This window comes from Colius striatus, chromosome 19 (genome assembly GCF_028858725.1).
Source record: "Colius striatus isolate bColStr4 chromosome 19, bColStr4.1.hap1, whole genome shotgun sequence".
NCBI classification, from domain to species: Eukaryota; Metazoa; Chordata; class Aves; order Coliiformes; family Coliidae; genus Colius; species Colius striatus.
Window position 1 is genome coordinate 2,797,931 of NC_084777.1, and position 26,603 is coordinate 2,824,533.

Genomic DNA, 26,603 nt, shown 5'->3' on the forward strand with positions numbered 1-26,603 from the left:
AGGAAAGCTCAGATCAGGGGCCTCTGTGTACGTCAGCAGCATGTGAACAGGAGCTTTCCTCTGCCACATGTTTACAGGAACCACAGGTTACTCCTTCATCTGTCTGTTACTTTGATGAACTTCAGGAACAAGGGACAGAAAATCTTTGAGGCTCAGTTTTGTTGCTCCAATTGAAGCTGCACAGACTCGTGTCAGAAACGTGCAGTTTGGTGAATAAACAGCATTTGATGATGAAAAACTATCCCTGATGACTTTTTGTGCTTTTAGACCATTCTTCTTGCTGGGCTTTAAACATTTTGTGCTCAGGTTTATGATGGACACCAGAGGAGGACACACCACCACTATAAATACCATGGGCCAGGGACTGTTTATTCCTTCCCAAGTAACGCAAGACGCAGCAAAGGGTCAATTAAATGAAGAGTTGCAAATGTAAATTGAAAGGAAAAGCCTTTTTATATAACACAATTAATCTGTAGAACTCACTGCTACAAGAAAACATTGAGGCCAAAACCTATTAGGATTAACTAAAGATTAGGTAATGGATAACTAGAACACGCTCAATTACATTGGATAGGATTATAAACTTCACTATCCAGGACGTGAGTTCTCCCCCACAGCCAGGCTTGGAAACAAACTCCTGTCCCAAATGGTAATTCTATAACTGTTTTCATGGTTCCTTCTAACTGCTGCCAGCCAGGATGCAGATCTCACTCTCCTTCCCTAAAACCTCATTCCCTTTATTGGAGTTCATCAGAGGTGGCTTCCGTTTGGATAACACGGTAAGGACTGAGGTGAGCTACATCAACACCTCAACGGAGGAGACAGCAAAGCACCAGCTCTGACTCTGTCCTTACTCACACCTGAACTCCACTAAAATGGACAAGAGCATGAGCCATCAGGATCAGGCTGTTGGTTGCTATACAGACTGACAGGATGAGTTTTGGGGCAGACACATACACATCCTTGGCTGGAACACACAGGAGAATGGAAGACTTATTGAACACGTGATGCTTGCTACTTGAAATATGCAGTGTAAATAACATTTCAGAGAGTCACATGGGTTTAGAATTGATTTATTCAGAATAGACCTCGTGTTTCCTGAAAAAGAGAGTCATCTTGCTTCTCCAAATGAAGCAGCCAAGGTAACAGCATAACCCTTCAGTTCTCTGGCAGGTAAAATCAGCCCTGGATAAATAAAAACAAACAAACAAATCGGACCTCAAGTACACAAAACAATATCCAATTTCCTTCTAAACCAGGCACAGTTGATTGCATAATGCAATGTTTACTCTGAAAAATGAGTAAAGGATGTAGGTGGTAAGTCACAGAAGAATCTTAAGTGAAGCATGCAATGCTTCCTGCAGGGGATGCTTCCTGACAGCACCACGAGCCTCAGCTGGGCATCGCGGTTCTCACAGCGAGCTCCAGGCATTAAGCTAGAACACTGGTGACAAGACATGGGAACAAAGGGTTCTGAGAGAAGGAATACTGTATATAAAATCCCTGATCATAAATATTAAAGCTGTATCTGGTACTGAACAGCCATGGACAATGAGAACTGTGTGACCTGAACTACACAAAGGAGCGATAATACTTCACTTTCCACCGCTTAGACCTCATCCGGAAAAAAAAGTACATGATCATCAGAAATAAGGATGATGCTACATACAGAATGACACAGAGACTCATGTCTATGTTAGAAAAGCCAATCCCTAAGAAGAACACAGCCTGCTTCGTCTCTTTGAGGTTGGCCAACTCAACTGTGCTTCTACCGCTGCCCTTGGCAGGTCCATGATTTGCCAGCAGCTTATCTAACACCTCCAGGTTAGAATCTTGTATGTTTTCTTTATCCTGGATCTTATTTTCTCTGTTTCCACCTGGTTTCTTCATTAGGCTGTTTTTGTTCCCCTCTCCTGCCTCTCCCTGCTCAGTTTCACTGGAGTCAGCCTGGCTTTCGGCGTATTTATATACAATATTTTCGCTGTTGTAGTGACGCTTCATGAACTGCAGAACTTGGGCTTCATTCCAGCTGTGCAATCCTTTAATTTCTTCATGACATTCAGGACAAATGTCTGGAGTTGGCCACTGAACTTTGGGAAATTTTGGATCTTCTGATAAATCACCTAATTGGGAGGAGAAGAAAAAATCAGAGGTGAATGAAACAGGAAAGTCTGAACCATCAGACACTTCACTGGACACCACAGAGAGTATTTCCCACTGACAGCCCACAGCATGTCAGTATTTGTATTAAACTACAGATAACCAGGAATAAATTTGGAAATCCATAAGTTTCCCTCTGGATTTATCAATAACCTTCCAAGCACTGCTTCCTCTTTCAAAACACAGACACCGAATCACCGGGATTTTCCTTTTCTCGCAGCAAAAGCCACAGTGCTCAAATCGAATCCAACAAGACCCTACAACTGCTGCTTTCAGAAGGGTGGAAGCACCACTGGCTGGGCCCCTCAGGGGTTAAAACATGCATTATGACTCCAAACAAACTGCTCTTTTGCACTCAGTGCTCCTTAATCCCAAGACCTGGTTTGTAGCAAGCAGTTTCAAGGCCAAAGACTTGCAGACATTTCCATGTCTCCATCCTGTGAATCATTCCACCCTCAGCTGGCTTTTCCACAGCTTGCATTATTCCTACAGCAAACTATTTTCAGTAAAGACCATTCTCATATTTAAGATGTATTTTTTTAGCTTGCTTTTTAGCATTTAAAACACACAACTCTGTCTTGAACCAGACTGAATTGTGTCACTCCAGTTGCTCATAGCTCTGGCCACCTTTTTGAGGCTGGTGTTGCAATTAGCTCTAAATGTATCACCTTAAAATGGAGGAGGAGACCATTTTTACAGCAGTAAAACCTGTACCTGTTAATTAAAAAGCTAATTTAGCTTTTAAAAAGGCATCTGATTGATATCAGTACACTCACACTTCAAGTGTTTCAGAGAGATTCTGATCTTGTTCTCTATTCTTTGTATTACAGAACAATATTGTTATAAAATACTACTATTTTTGTTCTTTTTAAAGGCAGAAATCTCAGGGATTCAAAGAATGCTTAAAAAGATTTGTCTCCTTGACATTTCTGAGTCAGACAGTCAGTTTGCATTTCTGAGACCTTTAAGCAAAGATCACTCCCTCATCGATTTGTTTCAGCACAGAACATGGAAACAAACAGAAGATCACAACAGAAAACTTGCTGTACTTCACATTTTCCTGCCAAAAAGGAGAATACTATAAATTTTGCACATTCTAGAGGAACAGAGAAGGATTAAACAGGGCAGAGCCACATCCAACAGTGCCATGAGCTGCACTGGAAGGCTGTGCCAAGGTGTTTCGGTGACCAAACGCCATTTCTCCCCGCAGGCTGCGTGGTACCAGAAACACAGGAGCAGCTTTTAAGGATAAAAAAAAGTCACCAACCCAAAGGGAAATGTTAGCAAACTTAAAAAGCATAATTTAACATTATTATTTATTCCAGTAGCTTTATCCCTCTTCCTAAAAGGGCATTTCAGATGGCTGTTGCATCATTTAGATCAATACCCATGTGAGTGTTCCAATAACTTCACGTTCTAAGTAAATATATTGCTCTACTACTCAGCAACTGCAAGCCAAGAGGACTATCCTCTTCTGTGTTCAACCTGGCAGAAGTAACAGCCATGAGGGGATGTTTTTATTTCATACCTCATCATTTACTTTTGTTCTCCTCCTTGGAGAAAAAGAGACAAACTGTTTATGCTCACACCAGTGTTTAACACTTCATTCATCCTGGGAATTCAGCATGGCCATCATATAAACACAACACAGCACATTTAAACTGTAACTAATGCTGCATTACCCAGATCCATAACCACAGACAGGGATTAAGTGCAAAGAGAAACCAATTTTCTTTAGTGTTTTGGTTACTTGATATCCCCATAACAGAATGGATTAAACACAACCAGTATTTTAACTGGTGCTTTTAGTCTGAGAACACAGCAATCCAGTGGGGGAACAGATTCTCTTCATAAAGTCATCTCATTGTATTCAGTTGTTGACCAGCTAATAGTTTAGGTTTTTTTATCCTAAGAGAGTTCAATTATCATCATTTTCTGCAGAGCACCTCTCCAGAACAAAATGAAGACAGCTTTTAATATCTATCTAAACTGCTGCAGAAGGAAATGTCATTGCTTTTTATCCACTGATATGTAACTGCACTGCATTGCTGCTTTTTGAAAAGGCTTTGTTTAGTACTCCAGGAAGACCCTCTCATCAAGGAGCAGGTGAACTCTCAGAAGAAACAGCACCTTTGAGAATGATGTTTTCCTTATCTATGCTAACAGACAACGCTGTTACTGGCAGGCACCATGCCTCAAGTGCCTGTGCAAAGGGGAGTGTGCTGGTCTCCAGAGCCACAGGTGACTGCGATGCCCTACACACAAGTACCACCTCTTGTACCCCAGTGTAAATGTGGAGTTAAATCTTCTCAAGTCAGTGCTTAATAAAGGAATGTCGAGCTGGAACAACTATTCCTGCTGGTTTTGACCTCCTGTTACTCAGCCTAACTTGCCTCTCTCTCTGTTCAAGCACAAACCACGTTGTTTAAAGTGCCGTAGCTTTGTCTTTCAGGCGCAGCTACCTTCCTATGTGAGGTCTTCCATACCTGCCAGCCTGTTATTCACCACGTTGTGCTTCTCCCAGAGCCAGAGAACAGCCTTGTCTAAGGTTTTAACAGAATCCATGGACTCTTTAGCCATTTCTTCAAAATGCTGAGCACAAGCCTTGCACCCAAAAAAGTGCTGGATGTATCTCCGCATGACCTGAAGTACGACTTGGGGATTGTCCTCAAGACCTGGGAAGACAGATGATAGATGCACATTAAGAGGGATTAAAAGTTTCACACAGTTCTTTGAAGGAAACACACCCCCAACTAAATACAGATGTAATATTGTCACTAAGAAGTGGAAGTGAGACATTTCGAAAGCAAATTCTTTGGCAATAAACAGCAGTTTTAAGGGATCACAAACAGTTCTGAAAGGTTGTCAGCGATATCAGACACAGCTACAAGGCAGTTATTTCCAACACACCAAGGCTCAACAGAATGCCAGGTGAGTGACAGTGTTATTAAAAATGCAAAGCTGCTATTTACACCAACACAGACACACACATTCAGGCTGTACAACTGCTCAGTCACCCTAAAACACATTAACAAAGAAGTTAAAGGTCAAGCGTTCTTTACAGCGAAATGTCTCCTTTCAAAGAACATCCCACGATTTGAGGGGCACAAACTTAGCTAAATGAAAACCTGACATTTTTTTCCTAGAAGTCCACAACCAGAGTACAGTTTGAAATTGTTAAAACACAAAGTCCATGCTGTCTACACTTCCATACTTCTGTCTCTGCTTGACACAATTCTTCTGGAAGCAGAGGCTTTCCCCGGCACAATGAATATGTGTTCACTGTTACATTCACACTCAGACACTAAAGCTGTGGTGGCCTTGCTACTGAAAAGCCAAGAGTCAAACACCCTCCAATAAGTGTTTCAGAAATGCCTGTGATACCTGTTTGTTACTCCATAACTCTGAGCTATTACAGCATTCCACAATCTCATTAACAACTCCATGGCTTCGCTGCCAGGCACCAACTGCATACAGGGAACAGATACTTACAATCGTTTAAACTTCCAAGAGCAACTCAGAAATTCCTCCTAAAATAGATTCAAGCACATTATTCTCTCTATAACACTCACACTTTAGCACTAAAAATAATGCAGAAGAATAATTCTCTTATTTAGAAGCAAGCTAAGGTCTTAACAAAGTGAGAGCTTGGTCTGGGACCAGCACGTCCCTACCTCTGTAAGTGGCCTGAAAATATGATATAATTTGTTGAAATCCTAATGGTTTCATCTCTGTCTCTCAGATTTTCTGATTCATGCTTAATTGATCCAGTAAATTATGCCAAAATGTATTTACAAATGCACTATCTGTTACCACAAACACTCACTTGTCAAATGAAACACGTTTTATGATACAGATTGATCAAGCTCCCGACTCCTGTGGCCGAACACCTCTCCCACGAGTAATTTACAGCACAGGCTTTGTAGGTTCTGTAGTAAAGGGTTATGGTGCTTTGCTCACTGTCCTCTTCTGCTAGTGAATAACAACCAGTTTGCTAGCACACATGCCCTCCACACATGCATTGTTTTTGAGGTAAAAACATCCTCCACACAACCTATTCAAAACTCTCAGGGAACTCATCTGTTCTGGGTATAAGAAACACATGATCAGAAAAGCCTCTCTTTAGAACAGCAGCATTTCATCCCTAAACATGGCAGCAAACAAACTCAGTCTTTTAAGACAAAAAGAAGCCATAAAAAGCAAACAAGCCCTACTCAGACCTTCAGAGAGTGTGATTGAATAGCATGTATAAAGAAAAGCTGTGAGATTAAAGCAGATTAAGTCACAGTCTTGAAAGAAAGGCTGGAAAATAATATTGGAAAGTTGAAATGGATTTCATGCAAACCAGTTTTACCATGTGTCCTAAAATACACACCTAGAAACAACCAAACACACACCCCAAAATGCAAATAAGCTCTTGCTGGGGGATCAGAGATTCATACCTACATTTGATTAGGTCTGTTCTGTTACACTCCTGAAAACTCACCTAGTGGGGAGGGTCTTTCAAACTCAGCAATGCTTCAAAAACAACCCAGGTAATTGTTGTTCTATAAAATCCACAAACCTGTCTTTTTCATGCCAATAGATCCTCCTACCTAAGAACACATTTTGTGTAGTGAAGTGTGTTCAGGACTAGATTTCTCCCATGATTTTCTACACCCTCAGAAGGGAGCAGGTCTGAGTGCCCTTGCATTCCCTTCTGCTGATCTCACTGCAGGTTCCAGTTGTAGCCATTCAACATTCAAGCTTGTCAAATATAAACCAATAAAAACATTCTATCAAGGAAGCCACAGCTCCCAAGTTCACACCAACTGCCAGACTGTAAGTAGAGGAAACTATCAAGAAAAATACAGCTGCTTTAAAAAGAAAACAAACAATTGCAAAATGGCTCATTTTGTTTGTTTTTCTTTTATCAGCCCAGAGATGAATCTTCTATTAACATCTGCCATGTATCATCGTGTAATCCTCCTTTTCTCTTTCCTCCCAAACTACTGCAATTCAGGGTAACCCTAATCTTTAAAGTGGACAAGAACCATAAAACCCTACCTGTGGTGGGAAGGATTAGGGAGTACATCATGCTTTTTAGTAGATGGGATTTAAACAAGCAATAAGGAGAGGAAAACCTCCCAAGACATAATCCGACAGTCTCAGACTGACCCAATTCTTTTGCCCTAAGAAGTGATCATCACATATCTGGCCCGATTTAAATCGATGGTTTAAGTGTGCCAAAGAGTTTTCAGGTCCTACAATGTATTTTTAACTTCAGACTGCCCACAGCTCATGTCTGAAACACGGCAGCAATTTAAGATGTAATTTTGTAGAGTCAAATATTAAGAATGCTTTTATATTGAGTTAGAACACCTTTAGCAATGGGGATTAAAAGGGAAATGTAATTTATGCATGATCCTGTTGAACAGCTAATATATCAGCCACTATAAAATATCCCAAACTCACCAGGCAGAGCATGGTACTAAATTATAGAGATTCAACCTACTGCCCCATAAATAACAAACAAACAGAGAAACAAAACAACAACAGGATGACTAGATATCAAAAGCAAAACTCCCTTATTCTGCAGGAGGAACTGAGGGATCTTCACCACTATTGCAAGTAATGCATCCATAATTGGAAATAATCAAGAAATGTGGGTTTACAAACATACAATCAGCAACTGACAAATTGCAGATTTCTGAGTTTTATGCCCTAGTTAGTGAGAGTCCATCTGGGATCCTTACATTCCCTGGAAAAGACATTTAAAAGGCTTTAAATGAAAACTAAATAGAACCGTAACGAAACACAGCACTGTCCTGGCAGGAATAAAAACATATGAAGGGCAGTGTTTTAGCATTAATAATTGTATTTCCATTGTGCAAAGATAATATATTATTCAACCCAGCATGTTCTTTAAATAAAGATCATCACCAGAATGTTGAAAGCCTGCTTCACATGATGCTGCACATTTAAAAACAAGCAATTTTACAGAGTGCTTGCACAGTAGTGTATCACTGCACAGATTAATGGACACTAGGTACATCCAGCTGAAAAAAATTCCCCAAACAGTCATAACACTCATTATTTAAGAAATAACACTACAGAAGGATTGGCTGATGGTTGTACATCTTTTATAGCTTCTAAACCACACGGTTAAATCTCATTTTTGTCAGTTTAAATTAGCAGTGCAACAACTTTCCTCTCTTTTTAGGTAGTCCAAAACTTCTTTATGTTAAATGCTCTCCTTTTTTTCCTCTATTGCTCACATCTTTAGAGCCACACACTTTATGTACCACACTTCTAGGCAAGGACAAACAGTCAGGCTTTCTTGCAGCTTGCTTGCTGCAGCGAAGCAACGCTCTGACCTCTGCTGGTACCAACCTGAAAGCTAAGTCTGGAACACCACTCTTCTCCACCAAGGTAGTGGCTGAGTATTTACACACCCCCAAACCCCCATTATTTTTCCTGTTGCATAGTAAAAAATGATGTGCATATGTGTCTCATCCTTCAAGTGTCTCATGTAACTGTTGCTTACCTGTATGCATCAAGGCTTTTGGTCGCAGCGCAGCTTGAACTGTTAGAGTATGAAACAGCTTCCAAAGGGAACAGGTATAACCTCTCAGCTCTGGTCTGCTGCCTTGACATCCAACCCACTGAACTTTCTTAGTGAGAAATATCCCAGAAATCTGAAACAAGACCAAAGCCAAAACAAACCCCAAAATATTGAAGATATGTACAGCTCTGGGACCCAAACTCCCCATCAGCCCTAACAAAGTCATAGTCGCTCCTACCATGAAACTGAGGTGATCCAAGGATAAAGAATAGTAAATTACTCCCTTTACACTTTGTCTTAAACAGGTTAAGATGTAGAATTCAGTATTTCTTCTTAAAATAAAAACACTACTTGCTCATCACACCTAAAATCCAGTGAAAGATTTAGTTTGAGAGTCAGATCTCTGCCTCCTAAAACACACTGGAGGTTCCCAGATTTCAGACAGCAATCCCTCTCACATGGGAAAACTCACGTTAACTTTTGGACAAAGACAGCTCTGTCACAGGGCTGGGCATTATCAAAGGGAGATGAGATTCCTAATCAAGACCTTTAGTGTGCAACAAAATTAAACAGTATTTGGGGAAACTCTTCAGGATTAGTGACCATTTCAGTGGGTAAACTTCCCATCCCTGAAACTCAGGCTTCAAAAGAATCCTGCTGACAGCAGGCACAGCAAGCAAAGGCAACTCAGAAATAGCTGGTGGGAATCTTGCATCACATGAAGCTGACAATAGGGAACATGTATGTGTTATCAACTGCTTGTTCATTATACAGCTGAGACAGGGCTGTGTGTTTCAATTCTCTCACTTCAATTTCTTCATGTGGATTTTTTATTCTGGTAATGATTTCACTTTATTTTCATTTTAACCTTCTTATAACTCCATTATGACCGAGGGACCATCAGTAAGTGATGCCTTAGGTTTATGTAGAATCTTATCCTTTACTAATGCTGTACTTTATGTGGAAACCAGCAACAGCTTACCCGCATTTTGTTGTTGACCAGATCTAGGATAGCATCATAAGGGATTTTGTCTAATGGAAGGCTCACCAGCCACTCTTGCAAGGTCTCTAACAACTTCACAACAGGCTGACGGCCAGGAAAAAGCTGAGAAAACAAACAAGAAAATGCCCATATTTTAAAGCACAACTGTCATCAGCAGCAAGACACTTTTACTTTTATCTAAATGTGGTTTCCCTGTCTTTAAAGTGCTTCAGATTTTCTTTGGTTGTGAGTAAATTACTTGTTCTGCTTTCAATAAACTTCACACTAACTTTAGCAAGTTGCACTCATAAAATGTTACCCAGCAAAAATGAAGCTGCTCAGTAGCAGGCAGAGATGCTACAGAACAGCTTCTGATAGATGACAGATTTTTGCATTGAGGTAATTCACCTCAGTGTATAGCTCAGAAAGGAGCATAAGACCTAAGTGAATCAGAGAGGCTGAAATCCTTCCCACTCTTAGAAGAAGAATCTCAAAACTTGGTTCTTACAAACTTTTGTTCCAATTTCTGTAGATGCAGGAGTTGGTTATCTAGGAAAGCGTTTTCCATTGTATATGTAAGAGTGACTTCCAAAGTGATTTGAGAATTGTGAGTTCCTTAACCTGTAACTTAAAGAAGTCAGAGTCTGGCAGGTGAGCAGGAGCAATTGTAAATCAATGGTAATGCCATTACTTTATGTTAGAGATGGTATTTTGCTTTAATGAGGGCTGTAATTACTCCAGAATTAAGTGCAGTATGCATACCATCCTCTAATTACCCTTCCAGAGGGAGCAATATTTCAACAGATGGAGAAATAAAGTCTCTATATGAGCTACATTAAATACATAGACTCATAGAATCCATAAAGCAATTTATGACAGGACATACTATACACATGTTAGTCATTCTTCAGCCCTTGTCCAGCTATCCATACTATAATTCATAGGCTGCTTGCTTGGTACCAGGCAAATCCAATGGGCAGCAACTCTCTTTTGCTAATTGTAGTGTATCTAACACAAGGGGCTCTGAATTGTTTGGATTCAAAACCATTTCTTAAATAGACTGTAAAAACCAGCACACCTCTGAGCTACTGACTACATCCTGCAATTACATTTACTCTTGTAGGCTCCCCAGAATATTATGCACTACCTAAAAGACAATTGTATCTCAGGTAGACATTTGTCTCATCAAAGAATCAAAAAAAAATGGACTTCAGCACCAGCTGCCAAAATCCCTAATGCTATAAGGAAAATTCCCCAAGTAGGGAGCCTGAGACCGCTGTGATTTAGGATTTATCATCACCACAACACGCTGCTAGAGGTCAGTACAAAAAGTTTCCTGGTGGAAACACGAGAATCATGAATGGATGAGAACTATGAGGAAAGTCTTATACGTCAGGAGAATTCCAGTAAAAGGTCAGTGGTCCCTACAGCAGTCTGGAGATGGGCAGGCAAAGAAAAGAGAGCACTCCCCACTTATGCACTAATAGCCAGGCAAGCAAATGACATCAGCTGCAGATCAGGAGCCATCAGGAAGAACAGAGGATGTTTAGGGATAATATGATGGAAAGATTACCACTACACTTTCTTAAAGAAATGAGGCCAGAGAGAGATTTCTGTCCTCTGATGGCTGCGGGGGGAGCAAGAGACTGTCTGTCTCATTTTCAGATAAACCCAGGTATTTGAAAATAGTTCACATCAGCCTTATTATTGCCTTCAATAGTTATTGATTCACTGCCTTTAAAATAAAACACACTGTAAGTAAGGAGAATTAAACAGACACTGGACATTGCAGTAGGCTGACATTAAAAAGTTGATGTATGAGAAATTCCTTGTCAAGTCATATCACATGACAGATGTTGTCCCTCCACTCCAAGGTAATATGTAGGCACCTCTATTTTTAAATGCTCTAGGGAACTCAATACCTCAATTACAGTCAAAATTCAGACAGAAGTTACTAGTATCTCTAACCAGAACGCCATTTATGAACTAGTCAGGAATAAGAAACAAAAGGTTTTTAATCCCACTCAGTTCCAACAGCCACTTATCCTGAAAACCTGCTGAATACACTGTATTTACAGTGTTTGTTCAATCTGCTGCACACTACTTAAGCTTTATTTAATTTGAAGCCCTCTCAGATTAAATGAAATTCATTTCAAGCCAATAAGTCAGAGCAGGACACAGTAACTAAAAAATAACATTTAAAGAAACCCATAAAGCTACTTTTTTAAGCTAGTGAGGAAGGATATATTGAAACATTCTGAGAGATATTGAGAGACTTATGTCATAATAAATTTTATGCTACAATCACTTTATTCTTACAAATAATCAAAGACTAGAAGAATATACCTTGGCAGAGATGGTAACAAAATCCTTGAAGGTCTTTAGCTCAGCTCCCTCAAGTGTCTTGTGCGTTGCAAGCTCTACCCTGAGCAGGTAATGCAATCCTGACTCAAGGTCGGCCATGTACAGCTTAGATCTGAAACACACATATATAATGTTATCAACTGGCAGGTTTCTTTCGCTCATTTTCTCACCAGTCATGAAGGGAAAATTGATAATACAGCAGGTGTCCTTAAAACCTCAACATTTGCTACTCCACCAGTATGGGAAGACACTGCAGTTACTTCAGAACTCATGTCAAGTTCAATGAGTTTCACTGTACTCTCTTAAAAAGAGTAATTTGATGTCATTTTGTTCAGAGTTTAGACAAATGAAGCATAACCACACACAAGAATTTCTTTTTTGACTAAACATTTTGCCTCCCAGCCACCTTGTAATGAAATTATAACCCTGGCACTGTCAGCAAGGCAATAGCTGGTGGAAAGAAATGACAGTTTCTCTTCAGGGCTGACCACAAAGAGAAAAATGACATGCTATGAAAAAAGGGAGACTTTTGTTGAACAAAACTAGATTGTACACAGAGCAGAAGTGCAAACAGGACTGAAAAAGATCAAAGTGAGAAAGGACTGAAGCTGGAAATCCTCACTCACAGGTAGCAGTTTTACTGTAGGTTCCTTATGTACAAGTTTAACAGTCAATTTGAATCACACCAGCTCCCAAGAGAGAATTTGGTACTTTAAGGGAGGTACAAGTAAATCACATAAATCAAATGAAAGATTTTAAGAGTTCCTTCTTACAAGCAAATACCTTCATAACAACAAAAAGCTCCTTACAAAGTACAACTACATCAAGTACCTTTCAATGCTTTCAGAGTACAAGCTTTAGACAATATAACAGAAATGTAACTGAACAAACAAGTTCACATAGTTAAGAGTTAAACACTTCTTGTAAGAGTTCAGCAGCATTAGCATTTCTAAAAGCAAACACATTTAAATCAACATGCTAAATACAGAATAATCTATATTCTTAATAACTCAAACTACAGACTTACTCTGAATTTAACTCCTTAATTAATAACATACTCACTTAAATGTAAAAGAACAGCAAAATTCTGCTTCAAGTTTCTCAAATAAAGACACATCCATGTGAATGCATGAGGTTCCCCTCAAAGAATCCTATTTAGAAGATACTTGGACTTGAGATTCACATCAACCAGATTTTGTCTTGCTGGAAACCAGTTCAGTTTCAGACTGTTTCGTGTGAAATATTTCGTAACAGTCATTAAAAGAAGATGACACTAATAGTGTCCATAAAGGAAAATAAGTACAAAATGAAAGCACTCAGTCCTACATCTTTTCCATCCAAAGATGCTGAGGGATTATCTCTCTGCAAAGCCTTTGCATCCTCCTCTCAAAGAGGGAAAGAGGGTGAAGATAAACCTTACTGGATTTGGTATAATAAAAGTCTTTTACAGTGACTTTAGTATTTTCTATTCTACTTGCATTTGACAGGCATTTTTAGTGGCTAAAGCTTCACTGTCACACAGAGAACTCTGTTTTCTACACTACTTACTGCTGAAGTTTTAATTCAAATCACTGGTCTATATATTTCAGGTAATGGGTGGTAAGTCCTTGGTATTTTTAAGTCCATTAAGTATTTAATGATACTTTCGGAGAAAAACATTATCAGTGCAGATGCTTGCTGTTAAAAAAAAACATGGAAAGCCCTCAAGAATTTCATCTCTGAGTTGTTTGAAACACCACTCACACACACAAAAAAGCTGTAACATTGATGCTGGAATTCATCTAACTCACAAGCTTTTCCCAAATATACTGAGAAAAGGATGAAGTTGAAGCAGCAATTGGAAGCTTTGCTCTCATCTTTGGTGCTCTTATTTCTTCAATATTAAGCATGAACACCTTTAACATTACTCAACAGAAGGAGGCAGGTTGGTCACTACTGAATGATCTATTCAGGTGCAGCACCTGGGATGGAATGAAGTAATATTTTGAAGTGCACTAGGATCTTATGATGAATTCCAGCACAGCTTCCCATGTGATGAGAAAGCTGTAAGCAAATTTTAATGACCAAGCACTGAGCTGAAAGACCAAGGGTATCACTTACTTATCAAACTCTTTCCACACCTTGATTTCTGTACTTTCCACTTTGTTTTCTTGAACAGGTAGTTGAAGTGGCAAAAGAAGTTTTCTTCTTACACCAGGCAGTGACTTCAAATATGAAGAAAAGAAAGACCGTAGAGGCTTCAAACTGTACATAAATGGACAAAGCAAAGATCACTTTTCATCTCAGATTAAATGACTATCCAAAGCAAATTGGTATGTTCATAAAATAAGACACCCACTTTGTTTTCTGTCTTACAGCCCTACTGCGACATGTTACCTTTTGATACAAAGCAAAATGAAATATCATTCAGTTAGGATTAGTAATAACAATCATTTGTATTAGTGGTTGGAAATTTCATCCAAAATAAGAACACATGTTCATCACAAATGTCAGTTCACCTTACACAGGCAATGTTCACAAGTACTTTGACTCAGAAGCATGGCTGTTTAAGAACTTTGATGCTTCATCAATATTCTCCCACTTTTATTCCAAACTGTTTTCCTTCCAGAAGCATCACAGTAATATGTTGAAGCTACAAATAGGCAATAGTGATAAGCAACAGTAGAGTTAGGTCTCTTTATTAATAACCCAGGTAACACACAACTCTGACTTACTGATTCCACGCCAGGACACAATGTCATTTATACATACTCAAAAGGAGGTTATAAAATAACTTGCTTTGTATGAAAAGGAGCTATGGAAACTGTTTTCATAGCTCAAGTGAGCCTCCCCATATTCCTGAGACAGATAATTACTTACATGTTAATTAATCCATGGGACCCATTTGGATGCATCAGATAGCATGAAGGGACTGAGGTAATTCCAAGTTTCTCAAGAAAAGGCTTATCAAAATTCAACGCTCTCTTCACAACAATGTTTTCATACTGGATCAGGTCTAAGATAACCTGGGTAATGAAAAGGTGACATGAATTATACATTGTTCAAGGAATATCCAATCTTGTAGGACAAGACATATAAACAGGTGAAGTGCATCATCCTTTAAGGGTGTCATTAAACTGTTCACCAAGGAAGTACGAGTGCTCTGTGGACACTAACAATTTCAGTTAAAGAAGATTTACTCCTCTCTGGAAATTATTATTCCTACCTTCCAGGTTTTTTTTCTAGGTCTATCCTGATCTTTTCCCTTTGAAGTCCAACATCTGAAGAAGCCATGAGAATGAATGATAAAATGTCCTCATAAACCTCAAAATAGCCCAGAGGATATTCCACAGCCACCAAGAGGTTTATGTTTCACATTATGCTCTAAGTGTCTAACGGCAAATTTCCAAGTACTGAAGAAATATTGGTCCCACCTCTTTATGGTATTCTAATGTCAAAGTCTATGACACAGAACACAACTAAGGGCTCCATGGGAGCAAAGCCTTTGCCTGGAAAGGCCTGTCAAATCTGGTCAACTCTTTCCGTTTACTATCCACACAGCAGAGACTCCACATAGTGATACGTGCCTATATCTCAACAGTTTCAGTCCACACTCCAGCACCTTAGCTGAAATCAGTCTTCTTCAGCTCTTTAAACCTCACGCTGGATTTTTGCACTGGAGAGCTGGGAGCGAGCACAAGCTTCGTTGCAAGGTGTAAAATTCAGCAAAGGCTGCAGCAGGCACAAGAGGGTGGTAACACCAGGATGCCTCAAAGACTTGTCAGGACTCAACTATTAAAATCCTTTGCCAACTACAGTCAAAGCTGCACCTACAAATATGACTCAGTTATAAACAATGAGCATTTGCCCTTTATAAAAAAAACAAGCTTAAATACTCATTTCTCCCCTTCTTAAATCCCTGATGATCCCACTGCTAAAGGCATCCTCTTCTGCCCTTCTCACAACCATTAGCCTATGCCCTTACACTATTCCCTGCTCACCTACACAACCTTTCATGCTTCTGACTTTTCTGACATTTCTATTTGTCATTCTTTTACTCCTCTCTGACTCTTCTGCACCTTTTTCCTGTTGATAATTTCAGTTTCCACTATACATTTCCCTTTCAGGTGAGTATTGTCTTTGCTATGTTCTCCCTCACTTTCAAACTTGCAACTTAAGAGGTCTTTGATACACACATGGCCCTCTCTGTCACTTCTATAAGGTCTGTCCATATTGTCTTATACTGTAAGCTGGAAAACAATGTTATTTTCTATTTCACTAGAATATCCTAAAAAGCTAAAATATTACACAACATTAGCAGACTCCACTTTCTGATAATCAGATGACAGTCTTTCACTATAACAGCAGGTAATAAAACTGAGTGTGATAAAAGGCTGAAGAACTTTATAATCATCACATTTCTTCTCTTCAGCAATGCCCACTTGTATGATCAACACAGCAGCTTCGAGAAAACAAATGTCTGGAAGCAGTCTGCTTCTCAAAGTGATTCTCACTTTTGGCAGCACTGTGTCCTTCACTTATGCAACTGGGCCACCACAGCATCACATTTAATTAGAAACATTTTGCAGACATTGGATGTTTCCACACAGATTATGCCTAGATAATTATGTCATTTATTTTCTTTACTTATCCTAGATCTTGGCAGGAAGAGAAAACTAACAGTTGTCTAAGCTAACAGCAGGCTCATTAGGTGGTGAAATGATGCCAAACCAAATATTTTATTAGGGGGGTGGGGGAAGCAAAAATCCTTCCACATCCTCAGTACCTCTGAGCTGTGAAAAGATTTTTTTATGTTATCATCTTAATTTAGAATGTAATTTCCTAAAACCTATACATGAAGTGAGAGAGACAGAGAATTTAGATTATTATGAACAGCTGAGATCACAAAGGCTGCCCAGAAGAATGAATACTATGAATGGTTTTCTAGCAGCACCAAAACAATAACCTAAGCTGACACCATTTTTGTCGTGTCTTCCAAATCTTGGGAGAAAAAAGAATTGTGCTAACAATGAAATTGATAAATTAATCTTCCACTAAAACATGAATGGAAGGTGTTAACATGAGATCACATTCACTTCCCAGTGAGTTCCTCTGCATGACTAAATACAACCGCCCTATGTAATGCTCTGATTTTGTGATATCTCAAATATGCATGACCTGCCCTTCATGACCTTTGAATTCAATAACCAGAACCTTTATTGCTTGGCTAAGTAACAAAGTTCAGCTGTGTTATGGTAACTTTCATTCCTGTTCATCATGCCACTCATAAGTCGTACATTACCTCTCGTCCAACGTAGGAATTATTACTTTCAAACACAATGGCAGTATAATGCTGGCTGTTCTTGTCAAAAAGAGCAGTAATATCACTGGGCCTTTTGAGAAAAGAAAGGTTATTTAGCATGAGCAGAATGCAGTGCACTCACTGCTACTGATGGAATTTCCTTTTACAATCACACGGGAGAATTGATATGAAAAAAGTACTTTCTTCACCTTTTACAGGATCTTCTACATCTGATGTAATTAACAGAGGAGGCACACACCAGCTCTATTAAAAAAGAACTTACGAAACTGGATCCAATGGTGGGCAAGCAGGTGGTCTCAGCTCTTGGGAATGGTTCTGTAAGAAGTCAATCATCATTTGCCGAACTGTTTGCAGCTCTCTGTCTGCTCCTGCTGAGTACGGGTTATAAACAAAAAAATCCATCATTGCAGAATACAGGGGGGAAAAGAACTGACTCACATAGAGGCTTTCACACATTCCCATGGTTTTCTACAAACTGCAAAGGTGTACCATTCTTCCCAAACGGGCCAGGTGAGGTTACAAAGCCACTGGACAGTATGAAGACATAACTGCAGTGTGAAGATATTTTGTTTGCTTTAAAAATAATTAAATCAAAAGCAGAAACTCACAGAAGCCAAAAAGTAACAGGTACAAGTACAGCCCACTTCTACATGAAGGGTTAATGTTGCAGGTGGTCTCTCTGCTGACCTCTGACCTTTTAAATGTTAATCCATTGACAAAGACAACATTACTTTTGTCCCCAGACAAACCACCTCAAGCTGTGATCCTGTCAGACACACAGGATAAGCCTGTTTTCAGTTAGTCAACATCTGAATAGGGGCTCTCCCAGTGAGATTCAGGATGGCTGGGAAGTGGCTGACAGATCAAAAAGCACCAGAGTCAGGATTGAGCAAATTGGATCTCGTGCTGATGAGCTGCCTGGTGGAAAAAGGGGGAATTTAAAATAAAAAATATCCAGCCATTTGTGAAACTACATTTCGAAAAGAAAGAGAAGAGGAATATGAGCCCTGAGTTCTTGAACAAATTCTGTCTGGCATTCCATTTTCATATGGTATTTTAGTATGTAATACTTGTAGTATAGAGCTGATAGGCTAACAGCTTTGGGGATGTCTTACAGTATGATATTCTTACCTTTGTAATTTTCTCCAGTAGTAAACTGCTTTGTAAACGCTTTGAAGTACTATGTGGGGTGCAAAAGAAAGTATTATAGAGTGAGTTATTTTCAAAGCAGTAAGATGAAAGCTCAGTTCAGAAACTAAAAGGGCTTTTAAGACTTTTTACTTCTTACAGCTCTAATTACAAAATATTTGTAACTCTCTGCTCAGAAGACATTTTCCCCTCTTAGCCCATGATTTCCAAAGACTCGCTTCTCAACTGTACAAGGGTATGTCACAGGTACCAGCCGAAACTCTGATCTACAATAAAGCCAACTTTTGGAGGAAAAAAATACTACAATGTATAATTCAATACTGTGTATTGATCCATTACTACAAACATTAACCCAAACACGAATGAACTGATTACCAAATCAGTACAACCAACTGTGTATATACTTGGAACACTATTCACATTTCCTCAACTCCCTCCAGTGGTTAAACGGGATAAATAATGGAGCTTGACTGGCTTCTGCTATAAAAAAGCAAAGATTCAGTGTCTAATCAAGAGTGCATTCCAAGTTACACCCCAAACTTCAAAGATTTAAAAAAAACCTCAACCAACCAACCAAAAACCTGCTCTTTCTATCAAGGTTGAAGATCACAAATTCTACAGTGAAATGTCTTCTGTTCCCTCTCCTGTCACAACACAGTTTATTCAATGCCTCCCCATCCATCACACCCTGCTTACACCTACAGTTAATAATATGATTATACAGACGGACAAAGTCTGAAGTTAGAAATTGCACTTAGACCTGGAGATGAACAATGGATGACATTCTTGGCAAGCAGAACAGACCTTTTAAAAGCCTGTTTAAGCAAATTATGAAATAAATTAGAAAAATAGTGAAGGCTCAGTCAAGGCTAAACTTTTAATTGGAGCCCTGGCCACAAAATCAGCTGAGTTCACGATGTAACTTCAATGCATCACCTTTATTTTCATACATCAATCCCAAAAATATTATTAAGAATCATGAACATTTGCATTTGAAAAATATTTATACAAGCTGTTATATTCATCTACTGAATGCACAAGTAGGTGTTACATAAATGTAACAGCAGAGCACCTTCTAGAATGGCATTTTCTTTCAATAAGAAATGTTCAGATTTAAAACTGAGGACTGAGTTTCTGCTACAAATATCTGTATCAGCAATTGCATTCAGCAAGAAGAACTAGAATTAATCTTCTATCAACCCTGCAGCTTGCTCACCAAAAGCTGAGAAAAAGTGGAGCTAAAGAACAGGTTACATGTAACACTGACAAGCAAGTCTGGGTATGGTTTTAGTTACTCTAACACACACATCATTTACCTCTGATCATGTACTGTGTCACTTACCCGAAAAGTTGGGTAGAAGTGAATTCCATATTCTTTGCACGTCTCATAGTTCTCCTCTTCCCCACAATCCAACACACCGAGTCTAATTGCAGATTCCCAGTCTGAAAACAAAGATATCTTTCAGTTTTCAGCAGAGGTGACCACGGATCCCAGCTGATGGATTATCCTGCTTCCCATGAAAGTCAGCAACAGAACTCCAATAGATTCCAGTGGCATAAAAATCAAGCCCTCGGTCGATTCTCATTTGCTATTCATTTCTATCGTCAAGTGCAATGGCACCTACTGATTTTTATAACAACTACACCCTCCCTGTTTTTTTTAGCTGCATCAGTATTTTCAATACAGCTGAATAAGAAGAATCCCAACATACAACATATGGTTTCCAGGGCCAAAGGTATTTCACTGAATCCAGAAAGATGAAATAGGGGCCAAATTAATGTTTGCCAGGGAATATAATGCAGTGTTTTGCTTCTCCTGTTAGCTAAACTCTTAAAATAAAGCATGCAGAATATATGTAACTGAATGCAATTAATCCATCAGTTACTCATCCATATGGCTGACAATCACAAAGCCATAAATTCGATGCACCTTGTCTTAGAGTTGTTTTAAAAAGGACTTGCTATTTGGCAACATTTTCTCAGAGGCTTCTAGAATTGCACACAACCCAAAGCTCCCATACTGCCTACTGAAAGCTGTCTTTACCTTTTAGCACTCTTCAGGAAAACATGAGATACACCTCAATAAATATCTGAGTTTTAACCAGAATGCTAAATAGTTCCCTTTGAACATCACCAAGCTTCCTTTATAGATGTTTCACAGCAATAACCACAAGAGTTAAGTATTTCTATAAATACACTTCTGTAACTTCAACAAAAGCTTTCCACTCATGTATAGCTCTTTTCTCCTCATTTTGCTAGGAACTTCTCTTTCTGAGCCACACTCTGCTGCAGCAATCACTTTAAGGAAGAACCACTTCAACTGATTCCTTAGTTACTTTTTGAAGTTAAGCTAAATCAAGACAGCTGTGGGCAGAATTTGAAGGTACACTACAATCCTCAAGTACCAATAACATTTAAAAAGCACTAAAATCAAACTTGCTTTTACAGCAAAGAGCATGAAAGCTTCACCAAGTTCAAGATCTGATTGACAGTTGCATGCCTAGCTGCTTCTGAAACTTAGCTTGACCTTTATTTGTCTTTGGAGGAGGATGGGGCAGCTGATGGAGAATTTCGGTTGTGCTGAACATGCCAACAGCTGAACAGGCACCAGGAGTAACTACAAGCATGCTGGAGCAGATGGGCATGTATTCACAGGAGCACAAAAGATACAACAGTCTATTTAATCAAATAAAATGCAAGATTAAAAAAAAAAAGTTTGGCTTCTGGGTATCTCTCTCATTCAACTTTCACCAATCCTCCTTTCTCCACCTGTCTTGGTCCTCCTCCACACAATGAACAGAAGCATCACGAACCTAATGCAAATAGCCACCTCACAACAATGCAAACCCAGCTCTAGCTAAATACTTGGGTTAAAGTGCAGCAGCTGGGATGTGTGCTGCTTAGCATTCGCTTCTGCTGAAAAAAAGGAGCTTTTTCCTTCTGAGGGATGCAAAAGCTGCTGGAGTGCACAGCCCAGGCTGTGTCAGCGTACGGTGGCACTGCAGCCTGGGCTGCTTCTAAATGTGCTGATGAAATTGAAATTAGCATTGGCATTCTATAAATACTAACTCCCAAATATATGAAAGTGTTATCATACTAACCAATATTATTTCTGTTTGTGCTAAACAAGCTTGAAAAAAACAACATGAATGTACTGGACAACGTGGAAATCCAGCTGGTTGGTCAAAACTCCCACTTAAGCAGTGTTACAGATACCAACACACCAGTCACAGAGTACAAGACAGTGTCTTTGCACAAACCTTGTGCATTCCCTCTCATGCTGTGTGCTATTTTCCATTCCAAAGTTTCAGCCAAGCAGATAAGAGATGTATCACAAGGAACCTCACCCTCTGTGCTGCCTGAGAGTTATGTATTTTAACACCTAGGATGCTTCCTGAATAATGACAAGACTTCTGCAGTTCCCCACTGAATGGGTTTAAAGAACAACTTCCAGAAGGAAATCATGATTGCTAGATTTGGAATAGTTATTCCAAATCCAGAGGAGGGGATTGTTTTGGCATCTAATTCAATAGTTGTCATAGATGAGATTTCCAGGGTTTTGTTGCTTCTACACAGAAAATTACTGCACATAATTCCAGCCACAGGCATTTTGGTGGATGGATTTAATCATCTTTTAAAACAGAAAAAGTACAATTAACTATAATGGCCACTTTGGACACTACTGTGATAAAACTAAATGTGTAAGCAGGAATGCAACAGCAAGGACTCAACAGCAAGCTTAATGCCTGTTCTGAGAGCAGAGGGAGAATCAAACTCCAAATGTGATTACACAAAAGTAAGCACTGTTCCTATTTTTCAGCAGGATTGTGTTCTGCTGTGAAGTTGGCAATGATTGCCAAGATTGAGTAAATGAGAAACAAATTTTAAATGAAGTATATTAGCACAGGCCTCTTATGGACAGAATAGTTGCACCAATTTAACTGGGCTATAACAAATTAGGCAAATGCAACCCCCGTGATTTAGGAGTTCTCTACTGGAGATGAGTCTGCATCCTCAAGATAGCAGTAATATCCTAGCAGATGAGGAAATAGTTTTGAAAAATAGATGTTGAGACAGCCTAAGTAAGTGAAATGGTTTGGGGGTATTTTTTATATGAAGCTACCCACAAAGACTGTGCCTGCTCTCAGTCTCCTCCTAAAATCCATTCATTGCAACTTCAAAACGTTCCCATTTTGCTGACAAGTAACACCAGAAGCTGATTGCATTTGCTGGTACTGCCAAACATAAAAATCCACTTTTTAAGTAGAAGTCTTCACAAAAGCTCAACGGATTCAAGAGTAGAGAGGCCTTTAACTGGTTACAGTAGTGCCAGTGCATAACGTTATTTGCAGTTATCATGACTGCAGATGAGAAAGAAAACATACACTTGGAGAAGTCAATAGCAGCTACAAAAAACATTGCCTACAAAGGTACCATGCTGCTGTAGTAATAAACATGTTCCTGTGTTATTTTGACAAAAGCTGTGGTCAGTTCAGCCTCTTTGTGATGTTCAGTGTTCAACCAATTCCCTGTTCTTACTTTTGTCAAAGCAGAAGAAAATCTAACACTAGTCTGGCCATAGGCAAGTCAACTCGGTGAGAAAGAAAACAGAAAAAGCTCCTGTGTTTATAGACACAAGCTCCATGCAAGTAAGGAGCATTTGACATATCCTGAAAGCACTGCAGCTCTGTGTTCCTCCGTTTTTGAGTCATCAGTCAGCAATTCTCAGTGTGTGATGAGCTCAGCAGGACCTATTTTTGGTTAAGCCTCCATTTCCATACATCTAAACCCATACATTCCTAATACTGCACCTACATTTCATGTTAACCATTAACAATTTCCACACATAAGGCTGCCAGAGAAAAGCCAGAGCCCTTCACTCCTCAAACGGAAACCACATGAATCAGAATTGCTCTCTCCATCCTGGAAACCTCTCTGGTGTCAAACGCTAAGAGTTGTTTAAAAGCCATTAACACCACTGTCTCATTTCCTACAACTCTGATCTCAGGTCTTCTCCCTACCAGAGGTATTTAACTGATGCTTGGGTGGCCTGTTTGCTTCCTTACCTTAGATCTACACATTGAGTAAAACACTTCAGCACTTGTCAAAAAAAATGGAGAGACTAGAACACAGCAAAGCAGGTCTCACTCAGCCTTGACAGTGCAGCCCATCATTTCTTTTTAAGTCACTAAAGAACCTGAAAATACAGCTCTCACTTAGCTGGGTTTTGTATTATTTCCTGGCAGTCTTTTCCCCCTCCTCCCCGTTCCTGTCCATTCTCGCTACACTGCATTTGCAAGACACAAATCAAACACATTTAAGGCCTCTACAATACCACAACAATTTTTTTTGTTTAGCCTCTAACATAGACTCTTTACAAAACACAAGATAAAGACCTCGCCTCAAATACTTCAATCTAAACACACTCCCGGTGCCACAGCCCCTCCACTTGCACGCACACACAGATGCTTGTGTGTAAATCCACAGTAAGCGTGAGAAGTGGGGATGTTTTATCCCTGGATTCCTATGAAACCTTTAGTCTGGAGCCTTGCTGCTACCACCCACACCTCGCTCTGCCCCGTGTGCCGCTGTCTCAGTGGGGCAAGGGCCGTGCCCACCACCCGAGAGCCGAGATGAGGGATGACACTCGTGTGCCGAAGCTCCGCAGCTCACGCAAAGCACAGCCGCGGATGTCAGCGTGTGAAGCCCACGGACGGCACAGCAAGACGAGGCCCCGCTGCAGCCGAGCTCCCCCGGGCACCTGCGTGCGCCGCGGCCCGACAAGGCACCGCTGCTGCCCACACCAGCGCTCCGCTGCCAGCACCGGCCCCGGGGAGGCCGCGGCAACGGAAGGCTGCGGGCCGGCGGGTCAGGCCCGCGGCTGTGGAGAGCCGTGCGGCGGCGGCGACCGCTCAGCGGGCGTGGGAGCCCGGCCTGAGCCCGGCGCGGAGGGGCCGGTGGCGGCGGCGCCTCACCTTTGACGTCCCCCGCCAGGGCCCGCCAGGTGGGGGCGAAGGCGATGCAGTGGCCGCAGGACGAGCTGTAGAACTGCACCAGCCAGGCGGCCGACGAGTTGAGCAGCGCCTGCCGCACCGAGCCGGCCGCCAGCACGGTCATCGGGTCCTCCCCGGCGCGGTACAGCCGCGCGGCCACCGCCGCCAGCAGCAGCGGCAGCAGCGCCAGCGGCCCGCCGCCGCCCGCCGCCGCCATGTTGGGACGCCGGCGGCGCGCATCGAGGGGCGGGGCGGGGCCGCGCCATAGCAACGCGCCGGGGCCTAGTGCCCGAGTGGCCCCGCCGGGACCCGGCCGCCCGCCGCTCCTTCCCGCCTCGGCAGCTGGAGGGGGAGGCCCGCGCCGTTTCCCTCAGAGAGGAGCGAGGCAGTGCCAGGCGTTGCCCGCCGCTCCTCAGCGGCCTCAAGGGACAATATGGCCTTGGCCCAGGTGCGGCCGCACCTGTTGGCAGCTGCCCCCTCACGAACCAGCAGCCGCCGTGTCCTCACCCGCAGCCCTGGAGATGGGCGAGGGAGAGGGTAGAGTCGAACTCTCCTGCTTATTGCCCAAGTGCGGTTAACAAACCCTTGTGACAGGTTGACCACAGATAGAGCCTTTGCTGCTTTAGAGCCACGTTACCCTCGGAGACTGTCTAAGGTGAAAAATAAAGCTAAAGAGATTAAAGCTGTAGAAGTGGCTTGGTGGCCGATCTAATGAGCTATAGAAACAGAAGGTTTAACTTCACAAAGTATCTCACTGAGAAGAGATTGAAATAGCATGGCCTTTGTGTAAAGAACTGCAGGAAAGAGTCATTTATCCTCAGAACTGAAGATGCCACTAAAGGCTACACAGGGTGCTGTGAGCTCTGAGGACTGTTAGAAACTTATCCTTTTAGTAGGTTCAGATTAATTGTGCACTAGGAATGGATTTTAGCAGCTTTTATAGTTGTAGCCACAGTATGAAAGTCTCTTTCAATTTGTAAATATGGGCTCGAGAATTTATATTACACTAGGAGAGGCAGACAACCAAGAAAATGTTCCCAGAGGATAAATTCAGAGGAGTTTAAAACTCAGTTAATAAAAGACTGAGGTCCCCCAAAAGATAATTCTTGCTTCTTTTAATCCTTCAGGAACAAATAGGAAATAAACGGGTCCAAATACCCTACTTCAGGCCCATTGGTGTAAATTCAGAGGTTAGAATCTAGTTTATCATTGTTTCTGGACAGTAATCCACAGACTGTACAAGGACAGGAATCTTATATACAGTAAAGATTCTATTCTCTAAGAAAAGATTCTGCCACCTTTGCCTTTTCCTGATCAGAATCCTGAGTTCTTGACCATCAATATCTGAAATGGTTCTGTCCCATATCTTTTGCATCCATATCCACAGCTATGAGTTACACACTTGCTTGTGTCATGTCCAGCTGAGGGGTTTTCTTTCCCTCTTTTTCCTGGGTAATATAAGCAACAATATTGGGTGGTTACAGGAGCAGAGTCCACCTGCTTCAAAGAATTGAAAAATCTTAGAGCAGCTGCTGATCAGGATTTTACAAATCTGCAGTGCCCAAGGTATTTTAGAGTGCATTTTATTCACCATTGTTAAATGTGTGAAGATGAAAGAGATGGATTACAGGAAAATTAAATGTAGGGTTTAACTGAGAAATAATCATTTTCTATGAAAGATAATGACTCCTCTTGAGGCTAGTATCAAGATTTATTGACCCAGGAGGTTAATATTGATCAAAACCAAGGCAAACAAAATATTAGACCTTGAAGGGGAGTAATCTTGATATTGAAGTCTTGCCACTGACTGAGCAGGTCAATATATCTGGATGCCAGAATCTAAGGTTTTCAACAGAGGATGGTGAGAGATTTTAAATATGCCTGACATGTTCTGTGTGTACACTTTTCATTCTCATCAGCAGCAGTTACTTTATAGCTCTGTCCTTCTGTATCTAGCATCTTGCAAGGGTTCAGGCTTCACTCACAAACCTAATTGCAGATATAATGGCTATCTTCCTCAAGTGTAACATACAGTATAACACAAGGTAGCAGTTTGGAATAAGTCCTTCAACCATTCATTCCCCTGTATAAGTGATATTTTTAATAGCT

At 40.7% G+C, this 26,603-nt stretch overlaps 1 protein-coding gene across 1 annotated transcript; it reads right to left on the reverse strand.

Annotated features, from left to right (window-relative positions):
* Positions 1 to 1,057: 1,057 nt before the first annotated feature.
* On the reverse strand, positions 1,058 to 26,453 carry QSOX2 (quiescin sulfhydryl oxidase 2). The gene is made up of 13 exons (XM_062011959.1): positions 26,396 to 26,453; positions 24,477 to 24,836; positions 19,844 to 19,944; positions 18,484 to 18,532; positions 17,615 to 17,723; positions 17,332 to 17,422; positions 14,910 to 15,055; positions 14,151 to 14,294; positions 12,033 to 12,162; positions 9,687 to 9,809; positions 8,687 to 8,837; positions 4,647 to 4,835; positions 1,058 to 2,123 (listed from the first exon to the last, which is right to left on the reverse strand). Exons 1-13 carry the CDS (start codon positions 26,451 to 26,453, stop codon positions 1,573 to 1,575), a joined length of 2,202 nt encoding a protein of 733 aa, XP_061867943.1. The 3' UTR covers positions 1,058 to 1,572.
* Positions 26,454 to 26,603: the final 150 nt, after the last annotated feature.